At 34.4% G+C, this 23,267-nt stretch overlaps 2 protein-coding genes across 8 annotated transcripts in view; one reads left to right on the forward strand and one right to left on the reverse strand.

The window, feature by feature from the left end:
- RALGPS2 (Ral GEF with PH domain and SH3 binding motif 2) overlaps positions 1 to 23,267 on the forward strand; it is a 171,791-nt gene that overhangs the window by 87,915 nt on the left and 60,609 nt on the right. For all 6 annotated transcript variants that reach the window (XM_076000408.1, XM_012772598.3, XM_012772597.3 and 3 more), the window contains one exon: positions 2,097 to 2,223. In XM_076000408.1, the coding sequence (XP_075856523.1) occupies positions 2,097 to 2,223 (127 nt within the window). The remainder of the gene's footprint in view (positions 1 to 2,096; positions 2,224 to 23,267) is intronic.
- The window catches only part of ANGPTL1 (angiopoietin like 1), a 33,513-nt gene continuing 14,957 nt past the window's right edge, over positions 4,712 to 23,267 (reverse strand). Inside the window, exons 3-5 of one of the 2 annotated variants that reach the window (XM_076000410.1) lie at positions 18,112 to 18,305; positions 16,891 to 17,161; positions 4,712 to 4,928 (exon numbers count right to left, since the gene is read on the reverse strand). In XM_076000410.1, the coding sequence (XP_075856525.1) occupies positions 4,876 to 4,928; positions 16,891 to 17,161; positions 18,112 to 18,305 (518 nt within the window). In that variant the 3' untranslated portion in view covers positions 4,712 to 4,875. Of the gene's footprint in view, positions 4,929 to 14,507; positions 15,205 to 16,890; positions 17,162 to 18,111; positions 18,306 to 23,267 lie in introns of those variants that run through there. The other variant, XM_012772600.3, reaches the window with a different exon arrangement.

The following is a 23,267-nucleotide window of genomic DNA, read 5'->3' on the forward strand; positions in this document are numbered from 1 at the left end:
CAGTTGGAATTCTGTGGGTTTCCTTCTGCATAAACACCAATTAAAGTGTGAAGAGCTTTGCCCCCAGTTGTCATGCTCTTGGCCACAAGAAGAGTGAGGGTGCCAAGAGCATGTGGAGTTAAAACATTGTGAAGTATTTTGTCCCCCCCTCCTTTTGGAGGGCAGAATATAATAAAGTGACATTATAGAGGTAACATTATAAACATAATAAAATTTAAAAAGGTAGAAAAGAAAATCAAGACTTTATAGCTTACTATCAATTTTCTGAGCTTTCACTAGGGAAACACCTATATTAACGTCTAATTAGTTCTGTATGTCCATGTGCTTCCTGTAAATATTCTTCTAAGAAACAAGCCTCCTCCACACCCCAGATTAAATTCTATTGATCGGATTCTTGGTTTATTACGAAACTTGTGAAACGATCTTATCTTTATACACATACTAGTCCGTATAGTTCAGTTCTTATCTAGTTTTGTGTCCCAGATGTGGCAAGATCAGTTATGAGTCTCATGTAATTTGTTTCTCCTGAAACCAAAGTTTTTGAATGATTGACTTAGGAAAAAAGAATAACTTTTTGTTATGACTATAACATCACATAACTATATTTTGCATATCCAAATGCTTTGTTGGAGGGGGGAGAGAAAGAAGTGGTTAGACTTACAGGTAGCCAGCAGGCATTTGCATCTAGTCTTAAGAATGCTAATCAAGTGCCTTGAAGTGGGTGAGAGAAGATTATAAGACCAGTGTTAGGCCATGGAATATCCATCTAAATTCTAAAACATTAAGGCAAAGGACTCCTTGACATTGTATTTTAAAGAGGGAATGATACTGTTCAAACATTTTTCTGGCAGAGATTATCTGAAGATAATCTGCATCTTTGAGCCCATGAAAAATACTTCCCAACTGTATTACTTATGATACTAGAAAGAGTAGTGAATGAGGTGTCAAAACACTCCGTATCTACAAACTTCCCTGTAACAAGAGAAAAAGGGAAGGAAAAAAAAAAAAAGAAAATATACCTTGTCTCTAAAACCAGACAATGAGATCCTGAATAACAGGGATGTACATCTTTGCAAGCAAGTGGATGATTGAGAGTATTAGTATATTCTGCTACTTGCTAACCCTGTGATCACCTTTGAATCTCAGTCTCTTCATCTTTAGTGAGTACAGACAACTACAAAAGACTCAAACTTTTCTTTTAACCTCATAGGAGAATTACATGAGAATGGTACTGGTGAAATTGTTTTGTATACTATAAAATAACACCAATATTTTATATGAAACAATGTGAAATTTTATTACATAGTAATGAAATAGTAACTTCATATGTTCAAAGAAAAAAGCTTTTTTGGAGTCTTTGGAATGATTCAAAAATATATTAATATTTGCTGAGTCTTTGAGTACATACCATTGTGGGTGGCTGACCTTGCTTTTTCTAGTTTAAAAATGACATCTTGATTATCTCCATTGATCTCAAAGGACATTCACTACAAATTACCCTGCAAGACTCTTGTAACAATGTCTTTTAGTTATGCTGTATGTGATGTAGCACTGATCAAAGAAAGGAAAATGTCTTATCAGCATCTGAAAATGTAAGGAATTGCAGGGCTTTACAGTAATTAGGATTAGCCATAACTAGATTTGTCAAGAAAAGGTGTTCCTTAAATCACAAAATTGGGTATTTATCTCTTAATGATTATGTAAGAACGTTTGTCTTTGAAGAGGCAGGGTATAATCAATTTAAATATTTGGGCATTTGAGCTGAATAGGAATACATAATTATTTTAAATTAGGAAAGTTAATAAAAGTTGCCTAATCATTTAAAATGGTAAAGAGAAATAATGTATTATAATTTATTACTTAGTTAATAATTTTATATACATATAAAATAATATATTTTACAAGTAATGAATTTGGTTATTAATGTAACAGACATGTTCTATTTTGTTTAATTTATATACTACCAAAATATAATTAGAGAAGATATAACTTAGAAATTAAAATCCAAATTCACAGTAAACACAACTTCAGTTTAGATCTTTGATACGATAAAATGGGATTTGTAAATAACCTAGGCTTTTCTGTTTGTTTTTTAGTTACTAAGTCGAAAAGACAAAACTACCTTTGAAAAATTAGAATATGTAATGAGTAAAGAAGATAACTACAAAAGACTCAGAGACTATATAAGTAGTTTAAAGATGACACCTTGCATTCCCTATTTAGGTGAGTTTTGCCACTGTGTGTTGTTCCTAGTTGTTGCTCTTCTTTAATCAATAATTTATATGAAATTCAAGGTATTTTTTAAAGTGTAAATATCCCTTAAATTACTGCAAGATTGCTAAGCTGAAAAAAATTGACTAAAGGAAGTTGTTATGTTATTAACTGGAATGTATTTTCATATTAAATAAGGCATTTATCCTCAAGGTTTTCCATAGACTGTTGTTTTCTTTGAGATGGACCATATAGTAAAACAGAATGTTTTAGCTTTTTAGTAATGCTTTTAAAGAATGAAACAGTAGTTTGTAATGAAGTTTAATACATTAAAGAAATTAATCAAGATATTATATAATTAGATATTTTAGTGTAAATTCTGAAGTGTAATCTCATTGCAATATTGGTATTTACCTGGGCGAGATGAGTTGATTAGCTGTGGAAATTTAGGTTGGTGCTGAGATAGTTCTGCATTTTACCTATCATTTTGACTAAGAATTTATCTCTTAACTATATTATAAGATTATTTTGAGCAAAATATAAATAATGCTTTGTTATGTGTTTGAATGAAAAGAAGTCCCAAATTGTCCTTTTAAGTTTGTGTATAAATTAAATGTACAGAAATCGCTCTATATGATACATACCTAGCATACATTAAGATAAATTGGTTTGATCTTAAGAGTAATCAAATGATAAACGTTTGTTTGTTTCTGATATCTCTTTTTCCCCACACACACACCACCAATCTCTACTCTTTTATGTAACTACTCAAGCCAGACTTAATGATAGCTATTTCTGAGAGTACTTGAAAAGTCTGCTATTTCTTTAGGAGACTTCACAGTGTCACCTTCAAAGGTGTTTTTACAGTACCAGTGACAAGAAAACAAAATAGGGACAAAAAGGTGGTTGAAGCACACCTACCGTGTTTCCCCCCAAAATAAGACCTACACATAAAATAAGCCCTAGCAGGATTTCTAAGCATTTGCGCAATATAAGCCCTACCCCGAAAATAAGACCTAGTTATGGGCGTGGCTACACAGTGCATCTGCACAACCCATGCATTTCGTCGCAGAGCGCAGAGTGGGAAAGAAGACGAGCCCCTCTTCTCGTCTGCCCCAGGAGAGGTCTATTGCTTGACATGGGAGATTGGGGCCAATGGTTCTAAAGGAAATAGAGTTGCAAGAAATTTAGGATGGAATTTGGGGTTTGGAGAGTATGATGATGTTTCAGAAGAAGATGACTTCACTATATTTGAATAAATGTAGATTGTTGTACCATGCTTAAAAAAAATAACATGCCTTGAAAATAAGCCCTAGGGTATCTTCTTGAGGAAAAATAAAAATAAGACCCTGTCTTATTTTCGGGGAAACAATATTCAGCTGTTACTGAGCATCAACCTTAGTTTCCCAGAAAAGAGTTGAACTCTTTAGAATATATTGTGGGATGTCCCAGCATTTTAGTGGGAATGGGGACATGTTGTGCACCTTATGTTGAAGGCAGAGTACCCCTAAGCACAGTATAGTTAATGGCCTCTACATGCCAGTGTATTGTGTCCTATTTCTTTGATAAACAATTTAGGACCGTAGAAAGCATGACTTCCATCAAAAAGGCTCTGAGCTGGATATTAGAAGAAAGACAATTCTGTATGTGCTCCACTTGTTAGCATAGTCTTAGCTGTGCCCATACTTGAAAATGCAATTTAGAGGAGATAAGGAATAAAGGATTTTTTTCACCTTAACTGGCATGAGAGTTGTATTTAACTCACTCTAGTTTTGACTCAGGAGTCGTGTGAAGCATATATAAAATCTTGTTGATGTTCTTATTGTTACAGTTAATATTGACAATCTAATTTCTAAAACGTGCATTAAATGAATAGAAGTCAATAAATTTCATTTTTCTGTTTATGTTTACCTTTAAATTACACTCAAAGTTTTTATTCTGTTTTCATAATAAAACACTGTGGCCCCAAGGAAAAGTTTCTGAGTTTTATGTATGGCAGTCAGTGTGTTAAAAATAACGTCTTCACAATTCACAAGAACATAAACTTTTTATAGCATGAAGAATGTTAGACTGAGAATCGGCAATTCTCAATTCCAAATGGCTTTACTGTACCAGCTTTTCAAGTTATTGAATTGTCTTGTTTGAGCCTAGTTCTCTTTACCTGGAGAATCATTTCTTTTTAAGGGTGAATGGGGCCACAGTGATGTCTTCTAATTAATTCATTTTACAATTGAGAAAACCAAGGTCCAGACAGGTAGAAGACCTGGCTCATAGTCCTAAGACCGAGTTACTGACAGATCCATAATCAAAAATCTTGACCTAGAATTATACCTGTTAAACTCTCATTCCAAGATTTTCTGATTCTATGATTGCTTTCTTTTTCTCTATAAAATGTTTTTCTCAAACTAAATTCCATAATTTGTGTCTTCTAGAAAAGAAAATTAAGGTTATGTTCTATTGAAAATGGGAACATGGCAAAATAACATGAATTCTTATGCTGTGATTTCTAGTAAGGATCTTTGTTTTATATTTTTCAACAGTGGAGACTTCAATACAGGATTTGAAGCTGTGTGTGTACACATGCTCATGTACACTCATGCACAATCTCTTATAGATAGAAATAAAGGGAAGAAACCACTAGCAGAGTTAGAAAGTTCAGAGGAATCAGGAAAGGTTTTCTGTTGGAGAATGTACCACTTCACTTTCAGCTCCAGTACCTGAAACAAACACAATAATTATTCCTTTGGGTTAAAGCAAATAGGGCAAATATTGAGGGTACAGATGTTAACTTGGAGAAAATATTGAAACCATTTTTTTTTTAGGTCTTCAATTTGGTCTCCAGTGACTCTCTTTCTTTTTAGTTCCCTTTCATTTTATATGTTCTCATGATCCAGAATCCTGCATTTCACTATTACCATGTATTAATAGTTCTCTTTCACTTTACACTTAAGCTAGTATTATACAAAAGTACCCTATTCTTGCTGTGTCCTTTTTCTTCCTGTTTTCTTTTGCTCATTTGATAGTTAGATATGAGCAAATACCATGCTAATATTTCCCTTTTCACTCTGTAGAAATCTTCCCAGTAAGGTCACCACATTTAATAGATATTTCTCAAGTCTCATCTTAATTTTGGGATGGTTGATGCCAATTATTTCTCCTCGAAATTTTCCACAGATAGTACCAGTCTTTCTCGGTTATTCTTCTACATTACTGGCTTTTGTTTTATTGGCTAATCTTTCTCTGCCATTTTCTTAAATGTATTCTTGTAAAGGTCTCAATCCACTTCTTTTCTTACTCTGTACACTCTCTTGGATTAGTCATTCAGGTTTTTTCTATGTATTGCCTGAATACTTCCAAATCTACACTAGACCTGTATATCTAGCTGTCTACTTAATCCCTAAAGCCTCCTAACATTTTAGATAATAAAATGCTGATTGATTGAATGAGAAATGTATGGGTGACTCCAGTTCAGCATGTCCAGAAGAGAATTCATCATCTTTCTATCCCCCTTCCTCCAAACTTGATTCCCATCTTACATCCCAGCTTACTCTGCCAATGATCCCATCAGTGTGGCATTATCTACACTACTTCACACTACCAATCTGATATTTTGCTGAATTTCTTCTCTTCTCTACTTGTATTCTTTAGTAAAATGAGATGCTTGTGTCTGAGGATTATGCAAGAGTTAGAAACAAAAGGGGGAAATGGTAAAGAACTTAAGGTGTTAAAATAGCCTAGGCAACATGGCAAGACCCTGTCTATTAAAAAAGGAAAAAAAAATAGTTGGGCATGGTGGCACACACCTTGTAGTCCTAGCTACTCAGAGGCTGAGACAGGAGAATCACTTGAGCCCAGGAGGAGGATCACTTGAGCCCAGGAGTTCGAAGTTACAGTGAGCTAGGATTGCTCCACTGCATTTCAGCCTAGGTGACACAGTGAGACCCTTTCTTTAAAAAAAATGGAGAGGGTATGCTTTAGCGTCTGCATCATTTTATATATTGTATAGTTCATCTCTTTACTGTTATGTGAAGAAGCATCTTGCTTGTGAGATGATTGTAGACCACATGGCATAAACTTTGGTAGACTAGGGAAAGGAAAATGAAACATTTGTCAGATAAGTTATTATGAAACATTTGTCAGATAAGTTATTATGACTCAGTTTAGTTACTTTCCAGCATGAAAATCATCCTTTTAATGTAGTGACAGTTTTGTTTTAGCAAACCTTGAGATTAAATGTATTCAGTTTATCAAAACATACATGGTTTTCCCAAGAAAATGTTAAGTACATCTCTTTGACAACTTTTTTTGTTGTTGTTCATTTTTTTTTTTCCGGCATATTATGGGGGTACAAATTTTAAGGATTCAATAAATGCCCATGCCCTCCCTCCCCCCACAAGTCTGAGTCTCCAGCATGAGCATCCCCCAGATGGTGCACATCTCACTCATTATGTATGTATATACCCGCCCCCCTTCCACCTGCCCAATACCCTATTACTGTAGTACTTATCTGTCCACTTAGGTGCTGCTCAGTTAATACCAATTTGCTGGTGAGTATATGTGGTGCTTGTTTTTCCATTCTTGGGATACTTCACTTAGTAGTATGGGTTCCAGCTCTAACCAGGAAAATATAAGATGTGCTATATCACCGTTGTTTCTTAGAGCTGAATAGTACTCCATGGTATACATATACCACATTTTATTAATCCATTCTTGGATTGATGGGCACTTGGGCTGTTTCCACAGCCTTGCAATTATGAATTGTGCTGCTATAAACATTCGAGTACAGGTGTCTTTTTTGTAGAGTGTCATTGGATCTTTTGGGTAGATGCCCAGCAATGGGATTGCTGGATCCAATGGTAGATTCACTTGTATCGCTTTAAGGTATCTCCATATTGCTTTCCACAGAGGTTGAACTAGTTTGCAATCCCACCATCAGTGTAGGAGACTTTGACAACTTTTTAACTGCTTGATTTACATCAGACAGATGATTTATTTTTTTATTCCTGATCTTCAGTACTGAAATGTGTTAAAGAATGAAGATTTAACAGTAGTTTATATTCTGTTAATACTTTTTCATATTTTGTTCTAATTTAAAATTAATTAGGTTGTGATTTTTAAATTTAACTTGTATTGATTTCAGAATCCTTTCCTGTTCATAGGAAAAGTCCTAGAGCTAGTACTGTTGCCAAAACTTCAGCATTTATAAGATGCTGCACATTTGGCAGGACAGAGCTTACCCTGAAGACATTTGAAAGATAATACTCATCATGCAAATTAGTAACTTAATTTTCTTCTTCAAGTATACAGAATTTGCATAATGCTATCCTGTATCCATTATGTCTGCAAAAGTTCTTATGGAAAGAATGTATCAACCAAAAGAATCTGTAGTAAAGGCTAATCATCTATTTATTTCTTAACATGAGGGATGGGATCCAAACAGTGTTTTCTCTTCTAAATATAATCAAAACTGACCATTCTTTGTGAAGCTTAGAAAAGAGAGTAGGGGTTTATATGCTGACCAAACTCTTACTTTGATGCTGCTAAATTTATCTGTAATTCACTGTGGATTAAATTATAAGCAGTAGAAAATGTTTCCTTGGCTCTCAACTCATCATCCTTTGAAAAATTTTCTCTTTTGCTGGTTTGCATTCAAGGTAAAAACTAGTCAGCTTGGACAATAGAGTGAAAAATTCTTAGAATAAGGATACAATTTGTCTAGAGAGGAACAGTTTGGCAAATCTCAAGGAAAAAATTATTTTATAAGAGAATTATTGCTCTAAATCTGAAAATCATTAAGCACTCATTTGTTTTTGTCATTGGAGAACAATCTTAAGGGGCTTGTTGGAGAATTTGGCACAGGAGATTTTGTTTCGCCACAGAGAGAATAAAACTAGAACATTGTAAAAAAAGTTTAATTGTATGGAACATGATAAATATTCTTTCATGTGGGCCGGGCGCAGTGGCTCATGCCTGTAATCCTAGCACTCTGGGAGGCCCAGGCAGGCAGATTGCTCGAGGTCAGGAGTTCAAAACCAGCCTCAGCAAGAGCGAGACTCCATCTCTAGTATAAATAGAAAGAAATTAATTGGCCAACAAATATATATAGAAAAAATTAGCCAGGCATGGTGGTGCATGCCTGTAGTTCCAGCTACTCGGGAGGCTGAGGCAGGAGGATTGCTTGAGCCCAGGAGTTTGAGGTTGCTGTGAGCTAGGCTGACGCTACGGCACTCACTCTAGCCTGGGCAACAAAGCGAGACTCTGTCTCAAAAAAAAAAAAAAAAAAATTCTTTCATGTGCATTTTCTAAGCCTCATTTCTAGTTTATTCATGTAATGGAAGGATGCAGTAGCTCAACCAGATTAGGATGCTTTCTGGGAAAGAACGCATATTTATATTAATAAAACTATGGAAATAAGTTGTTACAGTACTATATATTGCTTCCTATTAAGTAAAAGCAGAATGTTGCAGAGAAGTTTTTGTAAAATTTCTAGCCCTTCTCTTGGACCTAAGATGTGTCTAGATATGAGTCCTCCTTACTATTGCAGAGAGAACTCTCCTTTACCTTCCCAATTTAATATGTTAGGTTTTCATAAGAGGACTTTCTTTTTTTCAGAAGAAAAAGGCTATTCCTATAACTCTCTTAAATATAGTGTCCTCTGCCCACTGCTTTCTGTAAGCACCCTATTTATGATATTTTCATTAATCTGTCTCCTCAACGTTGTGTAAGTCTTGGTTGAAGGCTTTGTCCTTATAGCATCTAGAACAAAAGTAAGCACTAAATAAATATTTGTTGGTTCAAATAATTAAATTATGCCTTTCTAGCTCTTCCCATTGTTTCAGTAAGTTTTTTTTGTTTTAATTTTTGTTCAAATACAATAAATTTATTTGGCATATTTACATGCGTCAACCCCTTACCCACCCCCAGGTTTCTTTGTGCACCTTAGCTGGCAACCATTATTTGCTTAGTACTGTGCGTGGCACTAGGTATGTAGCAGGAGATGAAACAGACTTTCCGCCTGCCTTATGAAACTTAGTAGCTGAGGTTCCGTTTGATATCATTATTTCAGGCATAGTCTTTCCTGTGTCCTCTCCTCTTTTCTGTGAGGAGAGGGTATCATTGTCTCGTGCCTTGCATTGTTAGTGGTGTCCTCATCATAGTTAATGAAATTTTTAAAGTATTCCTAAAATTATAAGAATCTTTAGATTTTTATTTGATCCTTTTTTTGTTTTTCAGTAGTTTTGCATACATTGAAATGTTAAGTACTGATCTCTTAGTAGAATTTAGTTCTTTAGTTTTACATTAGCTTTAGAAATTTCTAACTTATGTACAAATCTTCAAAAATAATAGTTTTTTATTCACATTCCTATTCAGATAATTTCAACAAATTTCAAAGCTTTCTGGTTGCTCTTTAGGAATTAACAGGATATTTTCTTTTTCCTTTGATAGAATTTTATTTGACTAAGTACATAAAAGACTCTGACACTGATCTCAAAAATGCCTAATGGTCAAAAAATGTCACTGGCTTTTAGTATTTAAGAATTTTGTTTCATTTTTCTTTCTTTGGTTTGATTTGTAGATAATATACATTATGAATTACATTACCCTATTCTTTTGATTATATATTGTTATCTACTGTATTCTAAATTAGCAATAAAGCATGTTCAGTCATTTTCTTTTGGATGCTGAGAATGAACTCTTACCAAATGGCAGCTAGCCCTGGCTTTTTCTTCAGCCAAAATTACATCCCCTGTTTCCATTACCTCATTTATATCCTTTTTTTACCCTCACTCTTTTTTATGTATTTAAAATTCCTCTAAGTTCTTTATTTTATATTTTCTGAAGTTTACATTAGACCAAAGACTTGTGATGCAAAAGAGCTGTAGATAGGGTTGTATTAATTTCATTCCCATGTTCGTAGTTTTTTCTTTAAAAGCCTATGTGTTTTTTAAGAGTAGCAGCTATACAGATCTGCATGCTAATCATAAACAAGATCATATTTCCCCAGTTTAAACAGTTTGCCAGTGGTGTTTCCAACTGTGAATATTTCAGTAAGTTGTTTTGTAATTATTTGAGCACAATTTAGCAGAAAAATAAGTTTAATAACTAACATTTATTCAGCTCTTAACCCTATATGCCTGGCACTGTGCACTTTACAACAATTTTATAAGGTAGGTGATATTTGTATTTTACAGGTGAAGAAACTGAGGAAAGGAAGGTTAAGTTGACTTGCTATAAAGATATGCATTGTAACTATTTTATTTATAGTTCAAAGAAAACATTGTTGATTATATTAAAACTTTGTGTCCATGTGATTAGGTTAAAATTTTGGATGCATGAGTTTTTCCTATAATAATCTATAGAATTACAACTTGATAACTGTTAACCCCACTGATAAAATTGTAAAGTAAGCTTGTCTTTAGATGGCCTTTTTGGAGGGGGTGGGGGCAGGTCATAACATAAGTGGGATCATTCTTTTATTACTTGGTTATCTTTTACAGATACTAAAATAAAAGACTAAAAACTTGTTAGGGTATAATAATCTTCAACTTACTTTTAAGATTAATTTAAATATACAAAAATCATGTCACTTTAGTACAGATTTCTAAGTAATTTAAAAGATTTTCAAGTTGCACAAATTTTTATGGGCTTTTTATATTATTAACAGTAGGAATACTAAGAAATGTAATACTAAAAGAATTAGCACTCTCATATGATGACCCAAGAGGTAAGTGAATATTAGACTGAAATTGATTTCTACACTCTACCAGGCTTGGAGCATGAGGATAAGTTTATTTGTAGGTATCTACTAACTTTCAAGTTGCTGTCTAATTTTGGCATTTTCCAAAATCTCATGTTTTCATAGTCTGTTTCAGAGAGGCCATGTATCCTTAGGCATTGATGGCCTCCCATTGAGTACAGAGTACAGTCTAAATCTTTTGTAGGATAAACTTTATTAATTTATTAACAACAACTGAACATAAGGAATCCTTCTATAAACCAGCTCCAAGGCAAGGTTATATATAGTTCAATCTTACTGAAGGTAAGGTAAATACATCTTTATTCCTTAGCAACCTATAAAGTAGGTAGCTTTTGGATCTTACTACCTTATTACCTACTTTGGATTCAGTCAAAAGGCTGCACTCAAGGATCCCGAAGGCCACATGTGGCCCCAGGCCGCAGTGTCCCCACCCCTTAACCATTCCCATGGACAGACAGTGGGCCACTCACATTTTAATTATTGTTGGATTTTCTTTTTGCTTGAGCAGAAGTCTCATGAGGTTTCTTTAAAACTTTAGCTTCACAAATGAATTAAGGGAAAGTCAGCTCTACCTTCTTTTCTCACAACACTCTCTGTAGGCTAAAATTCCTACTATGTCTATTATTGCCTTAATTTTTCTTTGTTTATGGTCCAGCCTCCTAATAATCTGCTATATAATAACTGACATGCCTCTATTAAGTTTGCAAGTGAAGATTATGGATCAATGTAATTTCATACCTGAAAACTTGGATATTGTTTTTTAAAACACATTTATTGATCACCTACTCTATGTAAGATGCCATGATCAAACTAGTTCAACCTCTGTGGAAAGCAATATGGAGATCCTTAAAGTGATACAAGTGGATCTACCATTTGATCCAGCAATCCCATTACTGGGCATCTACCCAAAAGATCCAATGACACTCTACAAAAAAGACACCTGTACTCGAATGTTTATAGCAGCACAATTCATAATTGCAAGGCTGTGGAAACAGCCCAAGTGCCCATCAATCCAAGAATGGATTAATAAAATGTGGTATATGTATACCATGGAGTACTATTCAGCTCTAAGAAACAACGATGATATAGCACATCTTATATTTTCCTGGTTAGAGCTGGAACCCATACTACTAAGTGAAGTATCCCAAGAATGGAAAAACAAGCACCACATATACTCACCAGCAAATTGGTATTAACTGAGCAGCACCTAAGTGGACAGATAGGTACTATAGTAATAGGATATTGGGCAGGGGGGAGGGAGAAGGGAGGCGGGTATATACATACATAATGAGTGAGATGTGCACCATCTGGGTGGCCACAAACTCAAGACTTGTGGGAGGAGGGGGAGAAAGGGCATTTTTTGAAACCTTATGGGGGTACCCCCATAATATGCCGAAATAAAAAAAAAAAAAAGATGCCATGATTGATGTTACAGAAAGTACGAAGATGAGTAGTAATATTATGATAGTTAAAATCTACTGAGTATGCTGGGGGTGGTGGCTCACGCCTGTAATCCTGGCACTCTGGGAGGCTGAGGCAGGAGGATCGCTCAAGGTCTGGAGTTTGAAATCAGCCTGAACAAGAGCGAGACCCTATCTCTGCTAAAAATGGAAAGAAATTAATTGGCCAACTAAAAATATATACAAAAAAATTAACCAGGCATGGTGGTGCATGCCTGTAGTCCCAGCTACTCGGGAGGCTGAGGCAGGAGGATCACCTGAGCTCAGGAGTTTGAGGATGCTGTGAGCTAGGCTGACGCCACAGCACTCTAGCCTAGGCAACAGAGTAAGACTCTGTCTCAAAGAAAAGAAAAAAAAAATCTACTGAGTACTTATAAGTGTCAGGCATTATTCTGAATGTTTTATGTATATTACCTTATTTGATCTTCACAGTAACCACATGAGCCAGATACTGTTATTATCCCCATTTTATAGAAAAGGAAATTGAGGCAGGAGTATACAAATTGCTCAAGGTAACACAACTAGCAAATGGTAGAGCTGGGCCACAAACCCAAGCAGTTCCGACTTTAGAGCCTACACTAACCATCGTATAATACTGCCTCCAATTCCTTTCTCTCAGGAAACTTATTTGCCCAAATTATTCTTAAGCTCTCTGGGAACTGCAGAACAGAGCTGTATCGGTTCTATGAAGGAGAGCAGAATGGGCCCGTTGGCTAAGGCAGTTTAACATTCAATCCGGTTTTCTAGTTTGTATGTTGACTTTCACATTCTAGTTTTAATGCTGTTCTTCTGTGAAAATTTGTCTTTGTAAAGGTTTTGAGTGTCTAAGTAAAATGCTATAGTTTTGTCAGTAGATGGGATACCTTGGTAAAGTTATATTCAGTTAAGATTTGGTGTCACAATTAAATGTCTAATTCCTTCCAGGAACCTTATAACAGATTTTCTTTTTTTTGGTTATGGAGATGGTTAGAGAGGGACCTGAAAAACATTTTAAGATGACCATAGGTAAAACAAAGAATAATGCCACCATAAGGTTCAGATGCTTTCTTCTTTCACCAGAAGTTTTATTTTGAGATGTAGAAAATGAAAAACGTTGGTCATGTTGATGGACATGAGTTATTCAAATTCCACAGGGTGGGGAACCTGTGGAACTTCCAGGCCACATGTGGCCCTCGAGATCCCCAAGTGTGGTCCCTCAACCGAATACAAATGTCATAGAACAAATCCCTTTATTAAAAGCATTTGTTCTGTAAAATTTGGATTCAGTCAAAAGGCTGCACTCAAGGATCCTGAAGGCCACATGTGGCCCCAGGCCGCAGTGTCCCCACCCCTTAACCATTCCCATGGACAGACAGTGGGCCACTCACATTTTAATTATTGTTGGATTTTCTTTTTGCTTGAGCAGAAGTCTCATGAGGTTTCTTTAAAACTTTAGCTTCACAAATGAATTAAGGGAAGGTCAGCTCTAAGTAGTGAATATATTTCTGAAGGGAGGTTGTTCTAGAAGGTCATTAATAAAGTTGTTGAGTGCAAAGTTGAGTGGAAGATACTATAAGGCTAAGCATTGCTCACATGCGCTGTGAGATGGAATTGGCAGTTTGGACTAGCCACGCCCCTGTGGCTTCTCCTCTCAAGCCTTTGAATCCTCAATCTTTAAGAAAACATCTAACAGTTCCTTGAGTTTGTTTTAGTCTCACCTGTAAGTATGCACTAATGCTTATAAAACTGTCCAAACTTTCTGATTTCAATAGCAGACAGGTTTTTTTTTTAAATAGTAAGGATCAGTAAATTTTTTTTTAAAAAGTATTAAGAAATGTATTTAGAATTGTAATTCAGATCTGTAAAATCATTACACTAAATATTCTGCATTTTTATAATATTTTGCTGATTTTAGAACTATATAAAATACATTTCAGGAGATTTATAAATTGAGCATTATTGACCATGATGCATGCATTTCTGTATTTTTTTAAATGATATGTATTTTAATACCATGAGTCACTTAATTCTTTTGGGAAAATTGGCATAGATATATTGGCAAGAATTCACATTTAATCATTACGTGTGGAAGGCACAAATTCAATTTAAAATAACTTTTATTCAATGGAAAATGTATTCTCTATAGGCAAAACTAGAGATTTCTCTCTAATTTCCTGTCTGTATTTTTATAAATAAAATGTATTACTTGACTAAAATTTAAAAGTTTTTTTTCCACTGGAAGTTAGAGAATCTCATAGTTTTTAAATAAATTGGTAAGTATCTTGAACATGTATTCAGTTATTATTTAAAATAAAGCTTTGTTTTATAATGTGGCAAATATTTACATTTTAGAAAACAAACTTTGCCTGTATCTAGTCAATATAAGTTTTTAAATCACTAGTATATGGAGACAAATTATCTTCTTCAGTATATTGAAGGCAGATGAAACTACATTCATAGATCCCCGTTTATAGTTATGGTCAAATTAATTTTAAAAAATATTATCTGTAGAAATAAATTGTGCAAAATAATATACATGTAACATTTACATTTTTAGGAACTAAAAAAATACAGAGTTTATGTCACTTAAATTGGGGACTGTCTCTATTCAGTCAATAGGCTTGATCATCATCTGAACTCCTCTCAAGGAATATGACCCGCCTCTGTATTCGGCCCAAAAAATTCCATCTTGGTGCTTGCTTCTGTAATGGCCTCCTCTGTACCATACTCCATTTAGGTTAGAGTGTGCACAGGCATTGTACCACCAGCCTCCTTTATGAAAGTGGGCACAGTTTCCTTTGAAAGAAAAATATAGATACAAAAGTAAAAGTGTTTTTAAATGTGGTGTTCTGTAAACTATCAAAAACTTATTCTATCTTTGGAGAATTTGAGCTTCCCTTACTGATTTCAGTTACCTTTACTTTAGTAGTTTTGTTTCTTCATTATTCTTTTGCTATTGCACCAGCTCCTTGAAAGATCACTTGAACTGCCTTTTTTTAAAACTTGCTCTTTGCTTGCTTCCTATGTACTTTAAAAAAAAAAAAAAAAGCAGGGGAGGATTTAATTTTCTAGATATGGTAAATAAAATGCAAGCAGTGGCACTCTGGGAGGCCGAGGCGGGTGGATTGCTCAAGGTCAGGAGTTTGAAACCAGCCTGAGCAAGAGCGAGACCGCGTCTCTACTAAAAAAAGAAAGAAATTAATTGGCCAACTAAAAATATATAGAAAAAAATTAGCCGGGCATGATGGCACATGCCTGTATTCCCAGCTACTTGGGAGGCTGAGGCAGAAGGATCACTTGAGCCCAGGAGTTTGAGGTTGCTGGGAGCTAGGCTGACACCACGGCACTCTAGCCATTGCAACAGAGTGAAACTCTGTCTCAAAAACAAAAAAAATGCAAGCAGTGTTTGCATCTGAGAGAGAGATAGAAGAAGATATTGGGAAGGAAAAATATAGAGTTGCCAAAGAAGAGTATAAACTTTGGGGAAAATTGAATTCTCAAAATAGCAAAATAAAATATAAAGTAAAATAGCACTACCAGTAATCAAATGAGTTTTTGTATATAAGGCATATGTTATGGTCATATCTTTCTTCTTTTCTCCCTCTTTTACCACTGTGAAATAGGTTAAAAGAGAGATTGGTGTACTGCTTGCCAAGATACAACTGAAGAGAAAAACTATTTTTCAGGAGCGAGGGGAAATCTCTTTAACAGAGCCAGAACCCTGGGTTAAAAAGGCAAAAGCCTATAAAAATTAAATTTAAGATTATATGGATGGCCTAATTTATCCTTTCTAATTAAAATATTAATTTACCCTCTGAATCAAGCTTTTTGTTATTCCTTAATACCACATGTCGTAGTCATCTTGCTTTTCCCCTCTCAGAAATGCTTTTTCACCATATATCCAAATGGCTTGCCTGCTTTACTCCTTGCAGGTATTTATTCAAGAGTTGCCTTCTCACCATAACCTTTCCTAGCTAACACATGTAAAATAGTACCCACCCCAGGCCCTGCTCTTCATCACTTTCTACTCTCTTACTTGATTTTATTTTTTTTAGATTACTTATTGCCACCTAGCAAATCATTTTGTTTCTTCCTCCCAGAGAGTAAGCTCCAAAGGGCAGAAACTTTACTCACTGCTATATCCTCAGCACCTACAGCAGTGCCTCGTACATGATAAGTGTTTGGTTAGTATTTGGTATGAATTTTAGGCAACTTAGATGAATGAGTATGTTTTTGTTTTGCTTTTTTCCCACAGGACTTTGTTTTTTACAGAGGTCGTACTTTGGCTTATAGGCTTATTGCCTTATAGGAGAGATCCTAAAAGCTATTTCTTTTAATAGGTTATATTTCCTTTGACTATGTCTAAAATGGCCTTTCATAAAAGATTTTAATAGCATATACTTTCATGACTAGGTCTTATTTAATGCATAGAAAGTATGATTCTACAAAGAATGAAAGTTTTTTTTTTTTTTCCTTACTCACCTGCATACATATCTTTATCTCTGTCCAGTGTGGTGAATTGTTTACCATTATGCCACATCATAGAATCCCCTGCATTTCCCTGGTAAGTTCCCAGACGCAGTCTATAGAATTCACTTTCAGGTTCCAGACGAAAGCTGCTGTATTCTGCATAAACTTTTTTATCACTCCAATCTTCTAATTCAATTAACAGTTTATAATTATCTTGATTGCTAAGCATATAGATATTTTCCAGTCCAAGCCAATATTCTCCATCAATGTTTCCAAACCCTTTCTGTTAATAAATAAAGAAATATGAGTATGTAAATAAGCATAGGTAGATAGTAAACATTTTTATAGATAAGTTTTTTTCTTTTTTATTTCGGCATATTATGGAGATACAAATATTTAGGTTATGTATATTGCCCTTGCCCCACTCAAGTCAGAGCTTCAAGTGTGTCCGCCCCCCCAGGTGGTGTGTACCGCATCCATCAGGTATGAATATACCCATCCCCTCCTCCCCCCACCTGCCTGACACCCGATGAATGCTACTACTATATGTGCACATAAGTGTTAATCAGTTAAAACCAATTTGCTGGTGAGTACATGTGGTGCTTGTTTTTCCTTTCTTGGGACACTTCACTTAGTAGAATGGGTTCCTATAGATAAGTTTTAAACATTTGATAGGATAAAGACATTGCGACTTAAGTTTGGTAATGTAAACTTCCATTTTAGTTGATCGCCTGATTTTTATAAGCCCCACATTGTCGTTTTGCTTTTTTTTAACATGTCAGTATTTATTTGCATATCCAGCTTCAAATCCTACCACAAGCCAAAGCCAGGAGAACAAAACTTACTCCTAGCTTCTAAAATCTAGTGATCTACTCAGATTCTTAAGAAGGGTTCCTCATCTCTCTCATACTCATTCAAAGAGCCAAAAATTTTTTTTCTAATAGTAATCCTTGTAAAATAGTAAAGTGTGTGTCTAAGTCATCCATACTGAGAAGGAGCATTGTAAAGTGTATCTTCAGTTTCCTTTTTACATTTTAATTTTGCCTTTGAAGCCAGAAGTGTGAGAATCGTCTTTTTGACAGATGTAGAAGAAAAAAAAATATGGATAGTTATTTCTTAACATTTCTTGCATAGAAAAATAATTGTTTATTACATAGAATGCATATCTCATTTATTGTACAATGGCAAGAGCTGCTTTGTTTCATCTCCCCTGGGTCTAAATCACTGATTTACCTTATAATTTTCCCAATTTCTGAAGAAGTTGACAGAGCCATCTGTTCTTTTCTGAATAACAGTCCAACCCCCAGGATCCAAACTGTTCTCACACCATAACTGCAATGGTCCATTGCTGTTTTCAGGTTTAATCATGTAAATACCACTGACTGAATGCCCAGCTTCTTTTGCCTGCTGACAGTCTTTGAATGGTCCTGTAATTTAAATATCATTGATTATCAGGAAACTTAATATGAAAATAGATATATTAAAATAGTTTTTAATTAAGATGTTTAACCTTTGTGTCTTTACAGACACCACTTTTTATCTTTAGTAGGCACAATACTATAGAAGTTTAAAGAAGCTAAATAAAAGGATTACTCCACTCCCATTATCTAGAGCATTAACTGGCTTCATTTTCCACTGTTCTTGTCTTTGTCCATGTACATACATTTTTATATTATTATATAGAAAATAGGATTCTATCTTTTTAACAAACATTTCTATGGAGCTATAGTTTCCATTCTAGCACTTATAGAAGCTGTGGACTAGCCATTGACATTGATATATCAATGTTTATTCTTCTGTCATTGGACATTGAAGTTTTATCTGACTTTTGCTGTTATAAATATGGTAACACTATGCAAAGTGTCTCCATTCTTATTGACTTCATTTTTTCATATTTACTTATAAGAAAGCTAAGGGATTGATCTACTGGATCAAGGGAGTATCAGCTCTTTTATAAGTTTTCATAGTGCCAGATTTATAGGTTTGGAAATTTTGATTTTGGTGGAACACACTATAGTTGCTTGAGATACTCAAAGGAAATGGGTACCATAGTCCAGTAAGTTTTAGAAATGCAAAATATTGTTTCCCTTTTGGAAACTCAGAACAAACATTAACATATTTTAATATGAGAAATTAAAGAAATTTAATTTCTTAATTTTCTAAATTAAAGAAATCTAATTTCTTAATTTAACTGAGAAGCTCTGAAATAAATAAACTGGAGTTTTCCAAACTTACAGAATCTTAACACATTAACTGCCATGTGAGTTATATTTAATTCACACTGGTTTTGAGCAAGGGCCTCGTGAAGCATATGTAACTGCAGTTGGTTTGTGCAAATCTTGTTGATGTTCTTACTGTTACAGTTAATATTGACAATTTAATTGCATATAACTCATGCACAGAAAACAGTAAATAATAACAAATTTTCCATTAAATTAGTAAGGATCATTTTGTTTTCCAAGTTTTTATTCTACTTTCATAATAAGACACTGGCCCCAAGGACAAAATTTTTTTTAGTGTGGCAGTCAGTATGTTAAATTTCGCCCCACCCCCCTGCAACACTTATTAATATCCCATAAGAATACATTTCACAGCTGGGTTTGGTGGCTCATGCCTGTGATCCCAGCACTTTGGAATTGCTTGAAGCCAGGAGTTTGAGACCAGCCTGAGCAACATAGTCAGACTTGTGTCTTTACAAAAGGTTTTTAAAAAAACAACTGGTTATGGTGGTACAAGCCTGTAGTCCCAGCTACTAGGGAGGCTGAGGCAGGAGGATCACTTGAGCCGAAGCATTTAAGGCTATAATGATCTATGATTGTGCCACTGCACTCCAGCTTGAGTGACAGAGCAAAACCTTGTCTCTTCAAAAAAAAGATTCAGGAATTTTGGCCTGAGTGCCTTTTTTATAAGAGTTGTATCAATGTATATAACTAATAGTAATTTTCTCATGTAATCTACCCAGTGATAGTTTATAGGTGTTCTGCAGACAGGACAATTAACTAAGGCCATGTGTTTTAGAAGGTAGTGATCCCTAGGCTCAACTCATTTCTCTCTAATCTCAGATCCATACTCTGACCTGCTGTGCTGCATTTGCTCTCATGTTATTTTATAGTTTTAGGTATTCTCTATTTTTAACATAAATTCTTCAAATTTTTTAAAATGATAAAAACATTTTATAAAATTACTTGTAGGATGTCTGACTCTTGCACTTGTTATTTCCATATTTTTAGATCTAGAGAAAGATAAATTCTAGTTTTACTGAATTTAGTTTCACCCTTTTTCAGTGTTTGAGCCTTTTTTTTATAAGCATGCAAAAATATTAAGTGATTTCAGAATTGAAAATTCCCCTAAAGAACTATTAGAACAAAAAGTATGAAAATTCTGATTTGTCAAAAAAAAAATTTTTTTTTTTTTTTTTTTTTGAGACAGGGTCTCACTGTGTCTCCCAGTAGTGTCATCATAGCTCACAGCAAACTCAAACTCCTGGGCTCAAACGATACTCCTGCCTCAGCCTCCCGAGTAGATGGGACTTCAGGCACACATGCTACCCCACCTGGCTAATTTTTCTATTTTTTTTGTAGAGACAAGGTCCTGCTCTTGCTAAAGCTGGTCTCTAACTCTTGGCCTCAAGCAATCCTCCTGCATTGGTCTCCCAGAGTGCTAGGATTACAGGCGTCAGCTGCCATTCCTGGCCTGATTGTCATATTTCAAATTTTACTAGAAATGTTAAAATTCTAACATGCATAATTTTTAGAAATTATGTGAAAATAGTTTAATCAAGTAAAGTTCTTACAAGAATTTCTGTGCTGTAAGCATGATAGGATTGCTGAAATTTTGAGCAATGTGTTATCTATACTTTGCTATGTATATACAGTGTCCCTTTTGGGCCTTATTGGGATAGACTTAATCTTGTTAAATAGTTATACAACAATATCATTACAAAGGAGTTCTTAAGACTATGAGCTCTTTCTGCTAGATTGCTCCTTGAAGATAGAGAATATTTTTGTTTTTCTTCTGATTTTTTTTTTTTTTTTTTTTTTTTTTTTTTTGAGACAGAGTCTCACTCTGTTGCCTGGGCTAGAGTTCTGTGGCATCAGCCCAGCTCTGGGACTACAGGCATGCACTACCATGCCGGCTAATTTTTTCTATTTTTAGTTGTTTGGCTAATTTCTTTCTATTTATAGTAGAGATGGAGTCTCGCTTTTGCTTAGGCTGATCTTGAACTCCTAAGCTCAAGCAATCCTCGCACCTTGGCCTCCCAAAGTGCTAGGATTATAGGCGTGAACCACCACGCCTGGCCTTTTCTTCTGATTCAGTTTGTCATCACTGTTTAACCCTTAGTAGGCTCAGTTTTTTTCTAAATTAAATAAATCAATTAATCCACTTTCTCATTTTAAATATAAGGAAATTGAAAGCCACACACAAAAATCAAGAGAACATCAATTTTTCTAGTTCAAATTTTTATTTTGTTGCATTGATATTTCTCTGTTTCAGATTCTTAAAATTTATAATACAATGTCAGTAAACACTACAGACTAATAAAAAATTTTAGAAATGGGAAAGACAGTATCTTTCTTGGACTATATTTATTTTAGGTATTGTGTTTTTTAGTTCTTGAATTGAAATTTGGTTCTTTTTTATAGTTTTTATTTTTCTTTTTAGATGTCTTATCTTTACATTTATTATGAACATATTTTACTTTAAGACATTGAAGATAGCTATAATAAGTACTTCAAGATTCATTCCCCTTCTATTCCAAATTTGCTGAGAGTTTTGATCATTAATGGATTTTGGATTTTCTTCAAAGGCTTTTTATGTGTCTGCTGAAATGATAGCATTTTTCTTTTTTGTTTGTTTGTCATTATGGTGAATTATATTGGTTGTATTTTGAATGTTAAACCAACCTAAGATTCCTAGAATAGATTCAACTTGATAAAAGTATTCAGAGCCCTTAACACAATGCTTAACAAAGTAGTCATCATCAGTAACTGTTAGTCCCTTTTCTCCTTTATTCCTCATCTTAATATATAGTGGTAGCTTATTTAATAACTTAAGTAACTTATTTAATAAACATCTGCTTATTTAGTAAATTTAATATGGTTAATCAGTAGTGAATATAATGTCATTTCTACTGTAGAAAAATAATACATTCCTAAAAAACCTCATGTACAAATTCATACAGAAAAATAATGGCTGATTTTAGCTGTTCACATATGTTGTATTCAGCCACAGTTAACTATGGCACAAAACATTGATATGCTCAGGGAAAAAATCCTGTGTAAACCAATATAACCTCTTTATTTTACTGATACTATTCTCTTTTTTTACCAGTCACATATGAACTACTTCATATTACAAAAACATGCATTGTAGTCAAGTTGGAGAAGGGTAGAAAGGCTGTATTTCAGATAGGATGAAATTTACAGAATTTTAGTTTCTTATGTGGGAGTGAGATGGAAGGAAAAGTATGACTCCCAGGTCCATACTTCGATTATTTTGTGTAATGCATGATAGTGTATTCTTTTACTTATAGGACTCATAGGCAAGGACTTTATCTTTTGGTGTATACCCATAGTTTGAGCCTACTTAGACATTCAGATATTTGTGGAACTTAATGATTTCTGGTAAGTGTAGTTTCCAGAATTCCATCAGTTCTATATTATTCTTTCAAATGTCTTTTCTGCATCTACTGTTGACTGTTTTAGAGTCAAGAGATAGATAAACAACCTTACAGTCAAGTGGGAAGTGGAAAAAGTGGCAAGAAAGATAATTCCACTACAGTATGTTAAGTACTTTGAGGGAGTTATGCAGGGCACGTGGTAACAATGTCTAAGAGCTAGCTGAGGTATCTGAGGAGCATTCTTCTTGTTTTAAAACCAATTGGTATTTTAGTTAATGCATTCATGAAAGTGGTTTTGTTGTAATATGCATAAATATTTCTCTCATTTCAGACATTTGTGTGTTATGTGAATGTCAGTTTTGTATTGCTTATTCTGTGAATATCATTTCTGTAAATGTTCACTATGCACTCATTTGATTATAGTTTTGACAGTTTACATTTTACATTTAAGTATATATTCAAAAGTTGGACTTTCATTAGGTTATTTGAATTATAAAATATTTAGCAACATCAAGGTTTTAAATATTGACAGAATATTTATCAAATACCATTTGTTCCATTGAGCTAGACTCCTGCCATTTAATGGGCACTCAGATGTTTAAACAAATTGGAGAGTTCTGGGTTTTCCGAATCCAGCTTTGATTTGGATAAGACTTTAATTACATAAATTTAAGATTATCTTTGTCTTTAATTTTCAGCCTGTTTTTTGCAGTGGGCTTCATGTTTATAGTTTGGGTATCTATTAGACTTAGTTGATATAAAGCTTTAG

The sequence above is a fragment of the Microcebus murinus genome, chromosome 2 (genome assembly GCF_040939455.1).
Source record: "Microcebus murinus isolate Inina chromosome 2, M.murinus_Inina_mat1.0, whole genome shotgun sequence".
NCBI lineage: Eukaryota > Metazoa > Chordata > Mammalia > Primates > Cheirogaleidae > Microcebus > Microcebus murinus.